Source organism: Monodelphis domestica, chromosome 6, assembly GCF_027887165.1.
Source record: "Monodelphis domestica isolate mMonDom1 chromosome 6, mMonDom1.pri, whole genome shotgun sequence".
NCBI lineage: Eukaryota > Metazoa > Chordata > Mammalia > Didelphimorphia > Didelphidae > Monodelphis > Monodelphis domestica.
The window spans coordinates 240,145-251,894 of NC_077232.1; the positions used below are offsets into that span (position 1 = coordinate 240,145).

At 67.0% G+C, this 11,750-nt stretch overlaps 1 protein-coding gene across 6 annotated transcripts; it reads left to right on the forward strand.

Annotated features, from left to right (window-relative positions):
- Window positions 1-1,245: 1,245 nt before the first annotated feature.
- On the forward strand, window positions 1,246-11,290 carry B4GALNT4 (beta-1,4-N-acetyl-galactosaminyltransferase 4). Of its 6 annotated transcripts, XM_056801031.1 has the most exons (20): window positions 1,249-2,062; window positions 5,007-5,122; window positions 5,193-5,264; window positions 5,358-5,453; window positions 5,530-5,620; window positions 5,713-5,813; window positions 5,920-5,987; window positions 6,154-6,232; window positions 6,322-6,388; window positions 6,496-6,633; window positions 6,715-6,824; window positions 6,908-7,011; window positions 7,085-7,191; window positions 7,304-8,273; window positions 9,708-10,033; window positions 10,113-10,266; window positions 10,345-10,417; window positions 10,515-10,660; window positions 10,752-10,878; window positions 10,974-11,290. In XM_056801031.1, the coding sequence occupies exons 1-20, from the start codon at window positions 1,906-1,908 to the stop codon at window positions 11,205-11,207; spliced, it is 3,336 nt and encodes a 1,111-aa protein (XP_056657009.1). In that variant the 5' UTR covers window positions 1,249-1,905; the 3' UTR covers window positions 11,208-11,290. The 6 variants fall into 6 exon arrangements, with proteins under 6 accessions (XP_056657012.1, XP_056657009.1, XP_056657010.1 ...); XM_056801032.1 differs by having other exon boundaries at window positions 5,193-5,453; window positions 10,507-10,660; XM_056801029.1 differs by having other exon boundaries at window positions 5,193-5,453.
- Window positions 11,291-11,750: the final 460 nt, after the last annotated feature.

Sequence of the window (11,750 nt, forward strand, 5' to 3'; positions counted from 1 at the left end):
TGTCCCGGGGCTTTCCCCAGGCCCTCGTCCCTCCTCTGCCACTGCCCTGCCCTGAAGCCTGGCCTCCTGCCTCCAGGCCTGACCAAGTCACCTGGCGCTCCAGAAGCTCCCCTGGCTCCTTATCGCCTCCAGGATCACCCCGACTTTCGTGGCCTCCACCCTCCACCTCTCCAGTCTTGTGGCATCGGGCAGATTGGCCTGCCTGGGTCCCCTGCTCCACAACTCCGTGCCCGTGTCTCTGTCTCCTTTTCTCAGCCCCCCCAGCGCACCCCCACTTAGCACCGAGACTCATTCTACCCCCAGTGCCAAGCACAGAGCCCCAGAGGGGGAGGTACTTGTTGGGGCTCCCAAGCGCAGCCCATCTCAATCTCCACCTGGGGCAACCCTCCTCTTCCTTCCGTCCAGGCTGCGCCCCTCCCACTGGGCCTTCATTGTCTTCATCTTTGTATGCCGCTGCGGCCACCGCGGGGCTCAGGCTAGGGACAGATCTCCAGGCGGAAACCGCAGGCCCAGCACAGGGTAGGGACTAAGCCACGTGGGCAGGACTGCATCCAGTTACCTGCCCGACATGGGGCGGACCACTGCTGGCGGGACTTGGGACTCGGCAGCCCAGCGCTCCTCCACACACGGGCTCCGTTCCCTGCTGATGCAACACGCCAAAATGCGGGTCCTGTTCCCCGAATCCCGGGCATGCTGAGCGGGAGCGGTCGAGCACCGAGCGGAGGCTTCTTGCCCCGCCGTGCTTGGAAAGGCCGATGGGGAGCGCTCAGCAACCAGCAACCTCCATCCTCCATCCTCCATCCTCCATCCTCCATCCTCCATCCTCCTCCCTCCTCCCTGGTCCATCCTCAGCATCCCTCCCGTCGCCCGCAGCCACCGCCCCTCAGGCCCTCCGGGGAGAGACCATCTGTGACGAGGGGGAAATCTCCTATGCCACCCTGCCTCTGGGCCGGCCGACTCCTAGGCCCGCCGCCGCGTAGGTGCGCAGCCACACGGATGTAGTCAGCATCTCCTCTGCCCGCAAGGCCCAGGACCGGGGGCACGAGGTCCGAGCCACGAGAGGCCGCGCTGCCAGACCTCCCCCCGCATCCAGTAGTCAATGGTTCCGTCCGCCAGGTGGATGTTTGCGCGTTGGCGTGGAGATGAACGCTAGGTGCAGCCTAACGTCCGCGGGCTCCGCCCCCGTGAGCCGATCATTGGCTGCTCTGGAGATGACGGCCGGTGATTGGCCGAGCGCCGGCCGCCGGCCCTTGGCCCGTTTCACGGTGGGTAGCATCGCAGCGCGGCCGCCGCTATTGCTGCCGCCGCTGCCGCCGCTGCTGCTCCCGCCGCTCTCGGTCCTACTCCGGCTGCGGCTCCCACTGCGAGAAAGCGGCTCGGGCCGCCGGGGCTAAGGGCGCGCAGCTGGGCCCGCCTGGGGAAGCCCCATCCCGGGCAGCTACGAAGGACAAAGGCGGGGAGTGAAGAGGAGGAGGAGAAAGAGAAGGGGGGAGAGAGGAAGAAGAGGGGGAGGAAAAGGGGGAGAATAGAGGAGAGGGAGAAAGGGGAGGAGAAATCGAGGAGGAGGAGGAGGGGGCGCCATGCCCTGGCCCCTTGCCAGAGCCCTCGGCCCGCTGCGCGAAGCCCAAGCCCGAGCCCGGGCCCTGGGCCGCGGGCGCTGAAGTGGCTGTGGGTCCGGCTGTTCCCAGAGGGAGCGCTGGCTCCGGCCAGTCCAGCCTTGCAAGGCCTGGCCCTGCCCAGCCAAGGCTATTCCAGCCCTGCCCAGGGCCCGGGAAGCATGAAGCTGGGGGTGCCCGTGGCCCGAGGCCGCTAAGGACAGCAGGACCAGAAGGCAGGGAGGGCAGGAGAATAGGCCGGCAGGCCTGGGGAGCCCTGGGTGGGCCAGCTCAGACCCCAGACCTGACCATGCTGCGGTTCCCAGTGAAGAAGCTTCGCAAGCAATTCCGCCTGCTGCTGCTCCTCGTGCTGCTCACCTGTGCTGCGTGGCTCACCTACCTGCACCTGAGCCTCGTTCGCCAGGGCCGAGCCCTGCGGCTTCGCCTCAGTGGGGGCTCCGGCCCAGGTAGGGTCCCCTAGCTGCCTCAGTTTCCTCTCCACATCTCCCCCCCCAGGCGGTTTCTCTCCCTTGCTCCAAGATCTTCAGAGGCTCCCCACTCCCCAACCTCCAGCTGTGAACGCTGTCCAGCAGTTCCACGCTCCTGGCTGCCCCATCCAGGCTGGGGTTGTCCACTGGGTGCTGGGGAGAAGGGGCCTGGCCCTCTCTTCAGCAGGCATTGGAAATGAAATTCCAACCATTCCCCCTCCCAGAATGCCAAGCCCCTCAGACCACGGGGAGGGTTCCTTTCCTGCCCTGGGTGCACTGTGGAGGGGAGCCTGTGTTTGGGTGGGTGGGTGGGGCCAACATGGGAGCCGGCAGATGGGGGAGGGGAGGGGGCACTGTTATTGCTGGTTGGCTCTTCCCTTCCGTAGGTTGTGGAGTGGAGACTGAGGCTCCGAGGCTGGGGAGGGCAGGACTAGGGACTTCCCTCAGCAGTGTCTAGAACCTGGCCCTCCCCTTAGTGCATTTGGGGCCCCTCGGCCATCCCTCCATCCCCTCCCCTACTCAGTTTCCTTCCAAGGGCTGGGGCTGTGCCCTCCTCTCTCTCACACACGCACAGAGCATCCCCTCCTTGGAGAGCCCCCTCCTAAAATCCAGGGTTCCAATGACAAGAGTCTAGCCCAGTTCTGGCCTGGGAGCTGGGGGTGGCAGAGGTTCCTGGAGTCGTTCTGGGGGCATCGGGGAAAGGGGGGGGGCAACTGCCACCTGGGCAAGAGACAGATGTGTGCAGGGAGGGAGGCCCCTTACGCCCCCAGCTGCAGAGTTCAGACCTCCCAGTAGAGGCCAGAGGGAGCCATGGAAGGTTTCTGAGCAGTGACCTGCTTAAGGAAGATAATGCGGGACGGAGGTGAGGAGATCACAAAGGTGAGATTCCAGTGGTCCAGGAGCTAGTGAGAGACGGCAACCTGTATTTTTCTCACACTTGGGGCCCCTGAGCCCCCCTCCCCTAGCAGGCAGTCTGTGTGAGCGTGACTTAAGGGCCCCGCAGGAGAACGGGGGTGGGAAGGCGTAGAACCCGGGGATCGAGTTTCTCAGAAGCCTGGGGAAGTCAAAACCTCAGTGTCTGCTCGTTGCTCCCCCGGAAACCAACCTGGGGAACTGCTGAATCAGACAGAGAGAAAGCAAGATGGACCCCAAGACCAGCCCCTGGACTCCTACCATCCATCCCAACCTCTCCCTCCCATCAGACACTCCGCGTCGCACACAGGGTGCCGTGGAGGAGACACTTGGCCCAGGGCCTGGAGATGGGAGGTTCCCCAGAGACCAGATGGGGTCTCTACAGGCCTAGCAGGAGGAGGCCTTGAATGCCAGAATTCGGAGTGAGTGTTCTATCCCGAAGGTAGCGAGATCCAGTGTAGCTCTTTGGTCAGAAGCACCTTAGTTGTGTGCAGGTTGGGCCTGAGGCACGACTGAAGGCTGAAGCCCAAGTCAGAGGCTCAGCCAGGAGACAAAGGCCCCAGCTAGGCTGGCAGCCCCGCCAGTGACGGTCCCCAAAGGGGCTGAGGAGAGGCCGGAGCCAAAGGAAGTGTGGCCACGTCGCTGCTCAGTGGCCTGCCCTCCCTCGTGGCTATGAAGTTCTGGGATGCTGCCACTCCCGTGGCCAACCTGGATGGCCAGGCGGAATTCTGGGAAGCTGGAAAGGGGGCAGGGGAGGGCACAGGACAGGGTGCCTGCTGGGTGTGGCACGTGCCAAGTTTGAGGTGCAAAGTGGTGTCTAAGCGGAGGGCCCAGGCATGACGCTAGTGTGGGGCCATCTTCAGGCAGTAGCCAGCCAGGTTGGCATGCAGTGCTGGGCTGCTCCCCTCGATGGCATGGACACACATACCCCCGGGGGGATCTCTCTCCCCCTCTGGACCTCCTGGGCCTGGGCCTGGAGAGCCCCCTAGCTGGGCTTGGACCCACCAGATTCACCGGAGCCCAGGGAGCCTCTCCCTTTGCCCAGAAGCTCTCAAGCCACCGAGGCCTCTGGTTTCCTGAGAAGTTTTAGTGGTTGAAGCTCTGTGGGAGCCAGGAGTAGCTGAGGGGGCTCCATCCTCTGGCCACCTGTCCCTGCCCAAGTGCAGCTCTCAGAGCCCAGGCCACCCCTGGAGGGTCCAGGGCCGATGGCGGGGGGGGGGGGGACCTCCGTGGCACCAGCTGGAGCCTCCACGTTCTGTGGAATGAGCAGCTTTGTGATTGGGCCAGGGTCACCCTGGCGGTCAGGGCTGGAGATGAGCCCCTGCCCTTTGGCTCTCGTTGGCTCTGCAGAGTCAGGGCCTGCCCTCCCTCCGGCTCTTAAAGCCCCCTCCTCACCAGCAAGCCTGTCTTCTCCCTGAGCACCACTGGGGGGGGCCAGCCCTTTCCCCCTCAGTGGTTCCTTTAGAAGCTCCTTCCTGGCATTCCTCTTCCCCGGACTGTCTCTCCTTGGGATCTGCCGGGCCCACATCTCTGCTTCTTCTTTGGGCGCTTTGGCCAGGCCCTTGAGTGGAACCACCGTGCCCCTCGCCTCGGCCTAGAGACAAGCTGCTGCTTTGGGCCAAGCCCGCCATCGTCACGCCCATCCCATCCTGTCCGGCTCCCCAGCGCTTGGCTATTGCCCCTGCCGCCCGGGGGTCTCTTGGGCAATAGGAAGAAGCCTTGCCTTGGGCTGCAGGCCTTGGCCCCTGGTGCCCCCCCCCCCGAGACTCGCCTCCCCACGGGGTCCCTGTGGTCGTCTCCTTTGCAGCGAAAGTCTTTGCCCAACCCCCCCCCCCCCATCTCCCCGTTCAGCTTCACGGCCCGAAGCTTCCATGTGCAGACCTGCAGGCAGGCACGGCCAGCCTCTCGCTGTCAGCTCCTACCTCCCTGCTCCCCGGCAGGGCTGTCCCACACTGGGGGAGACCGTTGGGAGAGCCCCCCGCAACGTCCCCTCCGTGTGCTGCCCTCTTAGATGGAGAGAAGCTGAGTGAAGTCACCGATGCCGGGAAGGGGGTGGGGGGACCCCAGGCCGTGTCCCCCCCAAAGAGAGGAGAGGACTCCAGCGAGAGTCACGAGGAAGAGCAGCTGGTAAGTGATCCCGAGGCTCCGGGTGCTGCCTCTGTCCCGTCTCCCCCCTGAGCCGAGCTCCCTTCCGCAGGCCGAGGGGCGGGAGCCGAGCACTTTCTGTGGCCTGAACCTCACCCGGCGGGCCCCAGCGTGGCAGGAGGAGGTGAGCGAGCGTGGCCCGGGGCAGGGGCTTGGAGGGGGCCGAGCTCACCGCAGCCTGCGGGGTGACAGGCCCGTGGGCTTCTCTCGCACACAGTACAGGGGGAAGGCCAACCTGCACGTGTTTGAGGACTGGTGTGGGGGCGCCGTGGGGAGCCTGAGGAAGAATCTCCATTTCCCACTCTTTCCCCACGTGAGTGCGCTGGGGGGATGAGGGGAGGCAGGACCCCCGGAAGAGGGAGTCACTGGCTGCCCTCCCCTCCCCCCAGACCCGCACCACCGTGAAGAAGCTGGCCGTGTCCCCCAAGTGGAAGAATTACGGCCTCCGGATTTTTGGCTACATCCATCCCAGCAGAGACGGTAGGGCGGGCGCGGAGCCGGGAGGGAGGCCTGGGCCAGAGGAGCCCCCCGCGCCCCGGTAGTAGAGTGTGTGCCCCCTGCCTGGTCCCCAGGTGATGTCCAGTTCTCTGTGGCCTCCGACGATAACTCCGAGTTCTGGCTGAGCCCGGACGAGAGCCCGGCGGGCGCCCAGCTGGTGGCCTACGTGGGCAAGGTACGGCCCGGAAGCCTTTGCCAGCAGGCCCAGCTGAGGGGGGAGGGCCCTGCAGGGGAGAAGACTGGTAACCACCGCCTTCCCTTGTGCCCCACCCCCACCCCAGACCGGCTCCGAGTGGACAGCGCCCGGAGAATTCACCAAATTCAGCTCGCAAGTGTCCAAGCCAAAGCGGTGGGTGACTGTGGGCCCCCCTCCCCCAGCCTGCCCAGGCCAGGCGCACAGACCTCTGGGAATGGGCGCCCCCTCCTGGGCCGAGGCCCCGGGTCCTCATCATCCCTCCCGGGGATGCCACGTCCTGGGGGGAGCCTGTGAAATGCGAGCGCTGATCCCCCCCCAGGCTCTCCTCCTCGCGACGCTATTACTTCGAGCTGCTCCACAAGCAGGATGACCAGGGCTCGGACCACGTGGAAGTGGGGGTGAGTACTGAGCCCCGAGACCGAGGCCGAGGCCGAGGCCCGCCGCTGCCCGGCTCTGACTCGGGGCCGTTCGTTCCCTTCCTCCCCAGTGGCGAGTTTTCCTTCCAGGCCTGAAGTTCGAAGTCATTGACTCCTCCCACATCTCCCTCTACGCAGGTTTGAGGGGGCGGGGCGGGGCGGGGCTGGGGGCGGGGCGGACCCGGCACAGATTGCTGGCCTGGGGAGATGCGCCACCTCCAGGGTCCTTCCTCCGCCCTCCCCAGACGAGGCAGCCCTGAAGATGGATCACGTGACCCACATCCCCCAGTCCCTGGCCAGCCACGTGGCCCGCCCCGGGCCGCAGCCCAAGGAGCTGGGAGCGGACATGCTGAGGCCCGACGCCAGGGACACCTTCTTCCTCAGTGAGGAGGGCGGGGCGGGGGCGGGGCTGGAGGGCCGCTGCTGGGCCAGGCGGCTCATGGGGGCCTCCCTCCGCCCGGCAGCCCCGAGGATCGAGCCATCCCGCCTGGAGAACGTGCTGGCCCCCTGTGCCTACGCCCCCACCTATGTGGTCAAAGACTTCCCCATCGCGCGCTACCAGGGCCTGCAGTTTGTAAGTGGCGCCCCCGCCCGCCCCGCCCCGCCCCGGGCCCAGGCGCGCCCTGTGACCCGGGGCCTCTGTGACCCTCCCTCCAGGTCTACCTGTCCTTCGTGTACCCCAACGACTTCACGCGACTCACGCACATGGAGACGAGCAACAAATGCTTCTACCGCGAGTCCCCGCTATACCTGGAGAGGTGGTACGGGGGCGGGGCGGGGCAAAGGGAGGGGCTTCTCCCGTGGGCTGACCCCACCCCCTCCCTGCGGCTCCAGGTTCGGATTTTACAAATATATGAAGATGGACGATGGCGAGGAGGAGGAGGAGGAGGAGGAAGAGGAGGAGGCCGGGCGCCGGGCCTTCCTGTTCCTTGATCCGGACAGTGAGTGTGCCAGCCTCTTGGTCAGGCAGGGCCCCCCTCTCCCCTCAGCAGGGCGCCGCTGGGCTCTACTGGCTCTTGGACAGCTCCTGGATCATCAGTCCCTTTCCCCTAGGTTTCCTGGAGGAGGAGGAAGAGGAGGAAGCAGAGAGCCCAGAGCCCACGGGAGCCCGCCCCTCCCCAAGCAGGACCACTCCGGACCACCGAGGAACCCCAAGCAGCAGCCCCACCGCCCGTCCCAGGAGGGAGACCCGGCTGATGCGCGCCCTGAGCTGGGCCCCCACTGCCCCGGCCACACCCCGGAATGGTGCTGCAGCCCAGGCCACTCCCCTGTTTCTGGGCCGGCCACTGCCAGCCAGGTCTTCTGCACAGGGGGCTGCCCCCCGGGCACTGAGGAAGCCACAGAAAGTGTATGTGACAAGAGTCCGCCCAGGACAGCGCCGGCCCCCTCGGACGAAGCCCCCACGGCCCCGGCCCTGGCTAGCCCACGGTCCCTGGCAGCCCCCCCTGCCTGGCATCTTTCTGTACCCCCGGCCCCTTCAGAGGGTGCATCTGCGGGCCCTTCGCCAGCCTCCAGGCCGCAGAGCCCCGACTGTCAGCGCCACCCCAGCTCGGGCTCGTAGGACCCACAATTCTCTCAGGAGGCCGTCCAGAGCCAGCTTCACCCAGCAGGCCCTGGACCTGACCACTGGGCTCACAAGCCCCACCTCAAATGGCTCCTCGGAGGGCGGTGAGCCAGTCACCTCTTTCCTGCACGTGTCTGAGGTGGCCCAGGCCAGGCCTCAGGGGGAAAAGCTGGGGGCGGGGGAGGCTGGGGGAGGCCCAGAGGAGACAGCCACGTCCCAGGACAGTGAGGAGGAGGAGGAGGAGGAGGCGGAGGCGGGGGCCCAGCCCAGGGGCCTCTGGCCTGAGGATGCCATCAACTGGCAACGGACCTTCAGCGTGGGTGCTATGGACTTTGAGCTGCTCCGCTCAGACTGGAATGACCTTCGATGCAACGTGTCGGGGAACCTCCAGCTGCCCGAGGCCGAGGCCGTGGACGTTGTGGCCCAGTACATGGAGCGCCTCAACACCCTGCACGAGGGGTACCTGGGGCTGGCGGGAGGGCTGGGAGAAATAGCTCAGCAGTAGGACGGGAGGATCACCTTCCAGTGGTGAGACTGAGGCTGGGTGCTGAGGGGGGGACAGCTGGTGCGGATCATCTCCAGAGCCCTCTTGGGAGCTGGCCAGCTCCTGGGACTAAGAGAGGGCAGGCCGCATGCCTGGGGGGAGGGGAGTCGGGAAGAGGACGGACTGCGGCTCCATCAGCATTGATTGACTGCCGACTGTATGCTGGGTCCTGAGCTAGAAGGAGCCAGAAGGCACAGGGTGGGGGGACTCTGGCTGCACTCAGAGTTAAAACGGTCCTGGAGGGAAGAGGGAGCCACCAAGGGTTTCAGAGCAGCACAGTGACCCCTCTTCCTTGGGAAAATGATCTTCACTGCTGGACCCATTAGGGAGCTGTCCCAGGTGATGGGTGCTGCTGGCAGGAGTAGAGAGATGAGGAGGCACAGTGGGGGTGAGAAGCGAAGAACAGAAAAGTGACCCCCCCCTTCTCTCCCCCTCCCCAGTCCTCCTAGTTCCGCCCTTCAGGGCCAAAGTAAATTGGGCTCACCCCCAGGGAAGGGGCGCCTCCAGCCTCTCTCTGAGCTCTGGGGCACCCGGAGAGCTGTCGTCCTGTAGCCCAGGGTCAGAGGCGGAACCCGCTTCCCAAAGGTGCTGCCTCATGGCTGGGTCCACTGCGCTGGCCCCTTGGCCTCCCCGTGCCATCCTTCCATCCTGGCTTCTCCTGCAGATCCCTCGAGGCTCCCCCTTTCTCCAACCCCTCCTCGGCCCCGCCCCCGTCTCTCTCCGCCTCCCTCTTGTGGCCAGAACCCTTCCGAGGGACACCCAGGAGAGGCGCCTCCATTCCCCGTCTTTTGGGCCAGCGAGGTGGGGGCGCGCCAGCCTCAAACGCTTCAGGGTCGTCCACTCCGCACCGAGGCCTTATTAGCCCTGCCCGTCTGGCCACGGATCAGCCTCCTGGGCTCCATGTTGGGGGGGGGGGTCCTCTGCTCGCCTCTCTGGGCCATTTGGATTCGGGGCCCCCCCTCAGTCAAAGGCACTCGGGCTCTGCCCCCGTCTGGCGCTCTTCTCCCACCTCCTCCCTCTGCGGAAACCCCGTCGCCTCCTGCCTGGCAAGGTCGGTCGGTTGGTCGGTTTCCCTACCGCTCGCCACACTTGGCCCCGCGGGGCGCTCTCTCCTTACCGTCATCAAATAGGCAATCTCTTCCGCTGGCCCGGGGAGTGCCTGCGGCCGAGGGCGGGCATTTTCCCCGGCCGCCTCTGAAGGCATGGCTCCTCCAGTGGCGCCGCGGCCGGCCCGGAACTAGCGGGCTTCTGCAGAGCCGTTGGCGCGCGCGCGGTGGCCTCCCCGTTGGGGCGCAGGGTCAGGGCAGGGCGCGCGCTGACAGACCCCCTCCCCCATCCCCCGTCTGCAGGCGCTTCTCGCTGCTGCGCATCGTGAACGTGGAGAAGCGGCGGGACTCCGCGCGGGGCAGCCGCTACCTGCTCGAGCTGGAGCTGCAGGAGCGGGGCGGCCGCGGGCGCCTCCGGCTCTCCGAGTACGTCTTCTTGCGGCTGCCGCGGGCGCGGCCCGGACCCGACGGGGATGCCGAGGGCGACGGCGACAGCGATGGGGACGGGGACGGGGAGGCCCCGGGCCAGACGCCGTCCGGGGCCCCGAGCCGCTCCCCCGAGCCGCTGCTCTGCCGGCCCGTGCGGCTGGCCTGGCGCCAGGACGTGATGGTGCACTTCGTGGTGCCAGGTGCTGGGGGGCTCGGGGGTCGGGCCGGGAGGGGGGGCGCCTGGCGCCGCGCTCACCCGCGCCTGTGGCCCCCCGGCAGTGAAGAACCAGGCGCGCTGGGTGAGCCGCTTCCTCGGGGACATGGCCTCGCTCCACGCGCTCACGGGAGACGCCCATTTCAGCGTGGTCCTGGTGGACTTCGACAGCGACGACATGGACGTGGAGCGCGCGCTGCGGGCGGCGCGGCTGCCCCGGTAACGAGCCCCAGCGGGTCCTGGGCGCCCCTCCCCCCGGCCCCGCCCCGCGCCTCCCTGACGGCCCCCTCCCCGCAGGTACCAGTACCTCAAGCGCACCGGGAACTTCGAGCGCGCCTCCGGGCTCCAGGCGGGCGTGGACGCCATCGAGGTGACCGGGCTGGGGCGGGCCGGGCTGGGGCGGGCCGGGACGGGAGGGGCGCAGGGCCTGGCCGGGGATCAGCCCTCCCTGTGTCCCAGGACGGCAGCAGCATCGTATTTCTGTGCGACCTGCACATCCACTTCCCGCCCAACATCCTGGACGGCATCCGCAAACACTGCGTGGAGGGCAAGCTCGCCTTCGCGCCCGTGGTCATGCGCCTCAGCTGCGGGAGCTCCCCGGGAGACCCCCATGGTAGGCCCCGCAGCCCCACCCCCAACCCCCTGCCCTCCCACGGCCCCTCGCGGCCTCCCCACGGCCCCTCTCTGGCTCCCCCTGCCCGCAGGCTACTGGGAGGTGAACGGCTTCGGGCTCTTTGGCATCTACAAGTCGGACTTCGACCGCGTCGGAGGCATGAACACCGAGGAGTTCCGCGACCGCTGGGGCGGCGAGGACTGGGAGCTGCTGGACAGGTGGGCGGTCGCGTCCCGCCCCCTCCCCTCTGCGTCGGGCCCCGCCCCCGGCTGGGCGGCTTCCGGACTCCACTTGGCCCCTCCTCTCCCCACAGGGTCCTGCAGGCCGGCCTGGAGGTCGAGCGGCTCCGGCTCCGGAACTTCTACCACCACTACCACTCCAAGCGGGGCATGTGGGATGCCAGGAGCAAGAGGGGCCCCCGGGCCTGAGCGCAGGCCCCCTCAGGGAAGCTCTTCTCTCCGAGGGGAGGAGCGAGGCCCCGCCCGCCAGCCGTGCGGGCCACGTGGGAGCTCCGGCCCCGCCCCGCCCCCCACACTGTGCGAGCTGATTTCTGTGAAATTGTGTCCTAGAGGCGAAGCGGCCCTTTGAGTTTTTTATTGCGAATTAAAGAGACGCCGTTTTTTTTCCTGACGTGGCCTCTCCGCCCCAGTCCTTTGTGTGTGGCCAGGAGGGGCCTGGCGAGGGACTGAGGTCCCGGACATGGGGAGGAAGGCGTGGTGGGGGAGCGCTGGCCCCGCCCCCTTAGCGCGCACCCAGGCTGGTGAAGGGAGGGGAGGGGAGCAGCTCCGCCCCCCTCCCTCCGCCTTTTTAGTAACACTTGGAGGCAGGGTGGGCGGCCCGAGGCCCCTAGGTTTGCCAGCACCGGTGCAGGCTGTGAGATTCGGATCTAGAAAAGAAAGCAGGTGTAGTCCAACAGCTCCCGCCCGGCCTGCCGCAGGCAAGGATCTGGCTCCAAGTGTGGAACAGCTCCCCAGGCAGATCTGTGGGGAGGGGCAGGGCTGGGGGGGAGTGAGGGACATCCCTGGGTGGAAGATGGAGCATTTTACCTACCAACATCACAAGGGGTTGCACGGACGCAGCCAATGCAGGC

Coding starts and splice junctions, on each gene's coding strand:
- B4GALNT4 (XM_056801029.1), top strand. CDS start 1,906: ATGCTGCGGTTCCCAGTGAAGAAGCTTCGCAAGCAATTCCGCCTGCTG. Junction 5,454..5,529: donor ATTTCCCACTCTTTCCCCAC/GTGAGTGCGCTG, acceptor CCCTCCCCCCAG/ACCCGCACCACCGTGAAGAA. Junction 6,634..6,714: donor CAGGGACACCTTCTTCCTCA/GTGAGGAGGGCG, acceptor TCCGCCCGGCAG/CCCCGAGGATCGAGCCATCC.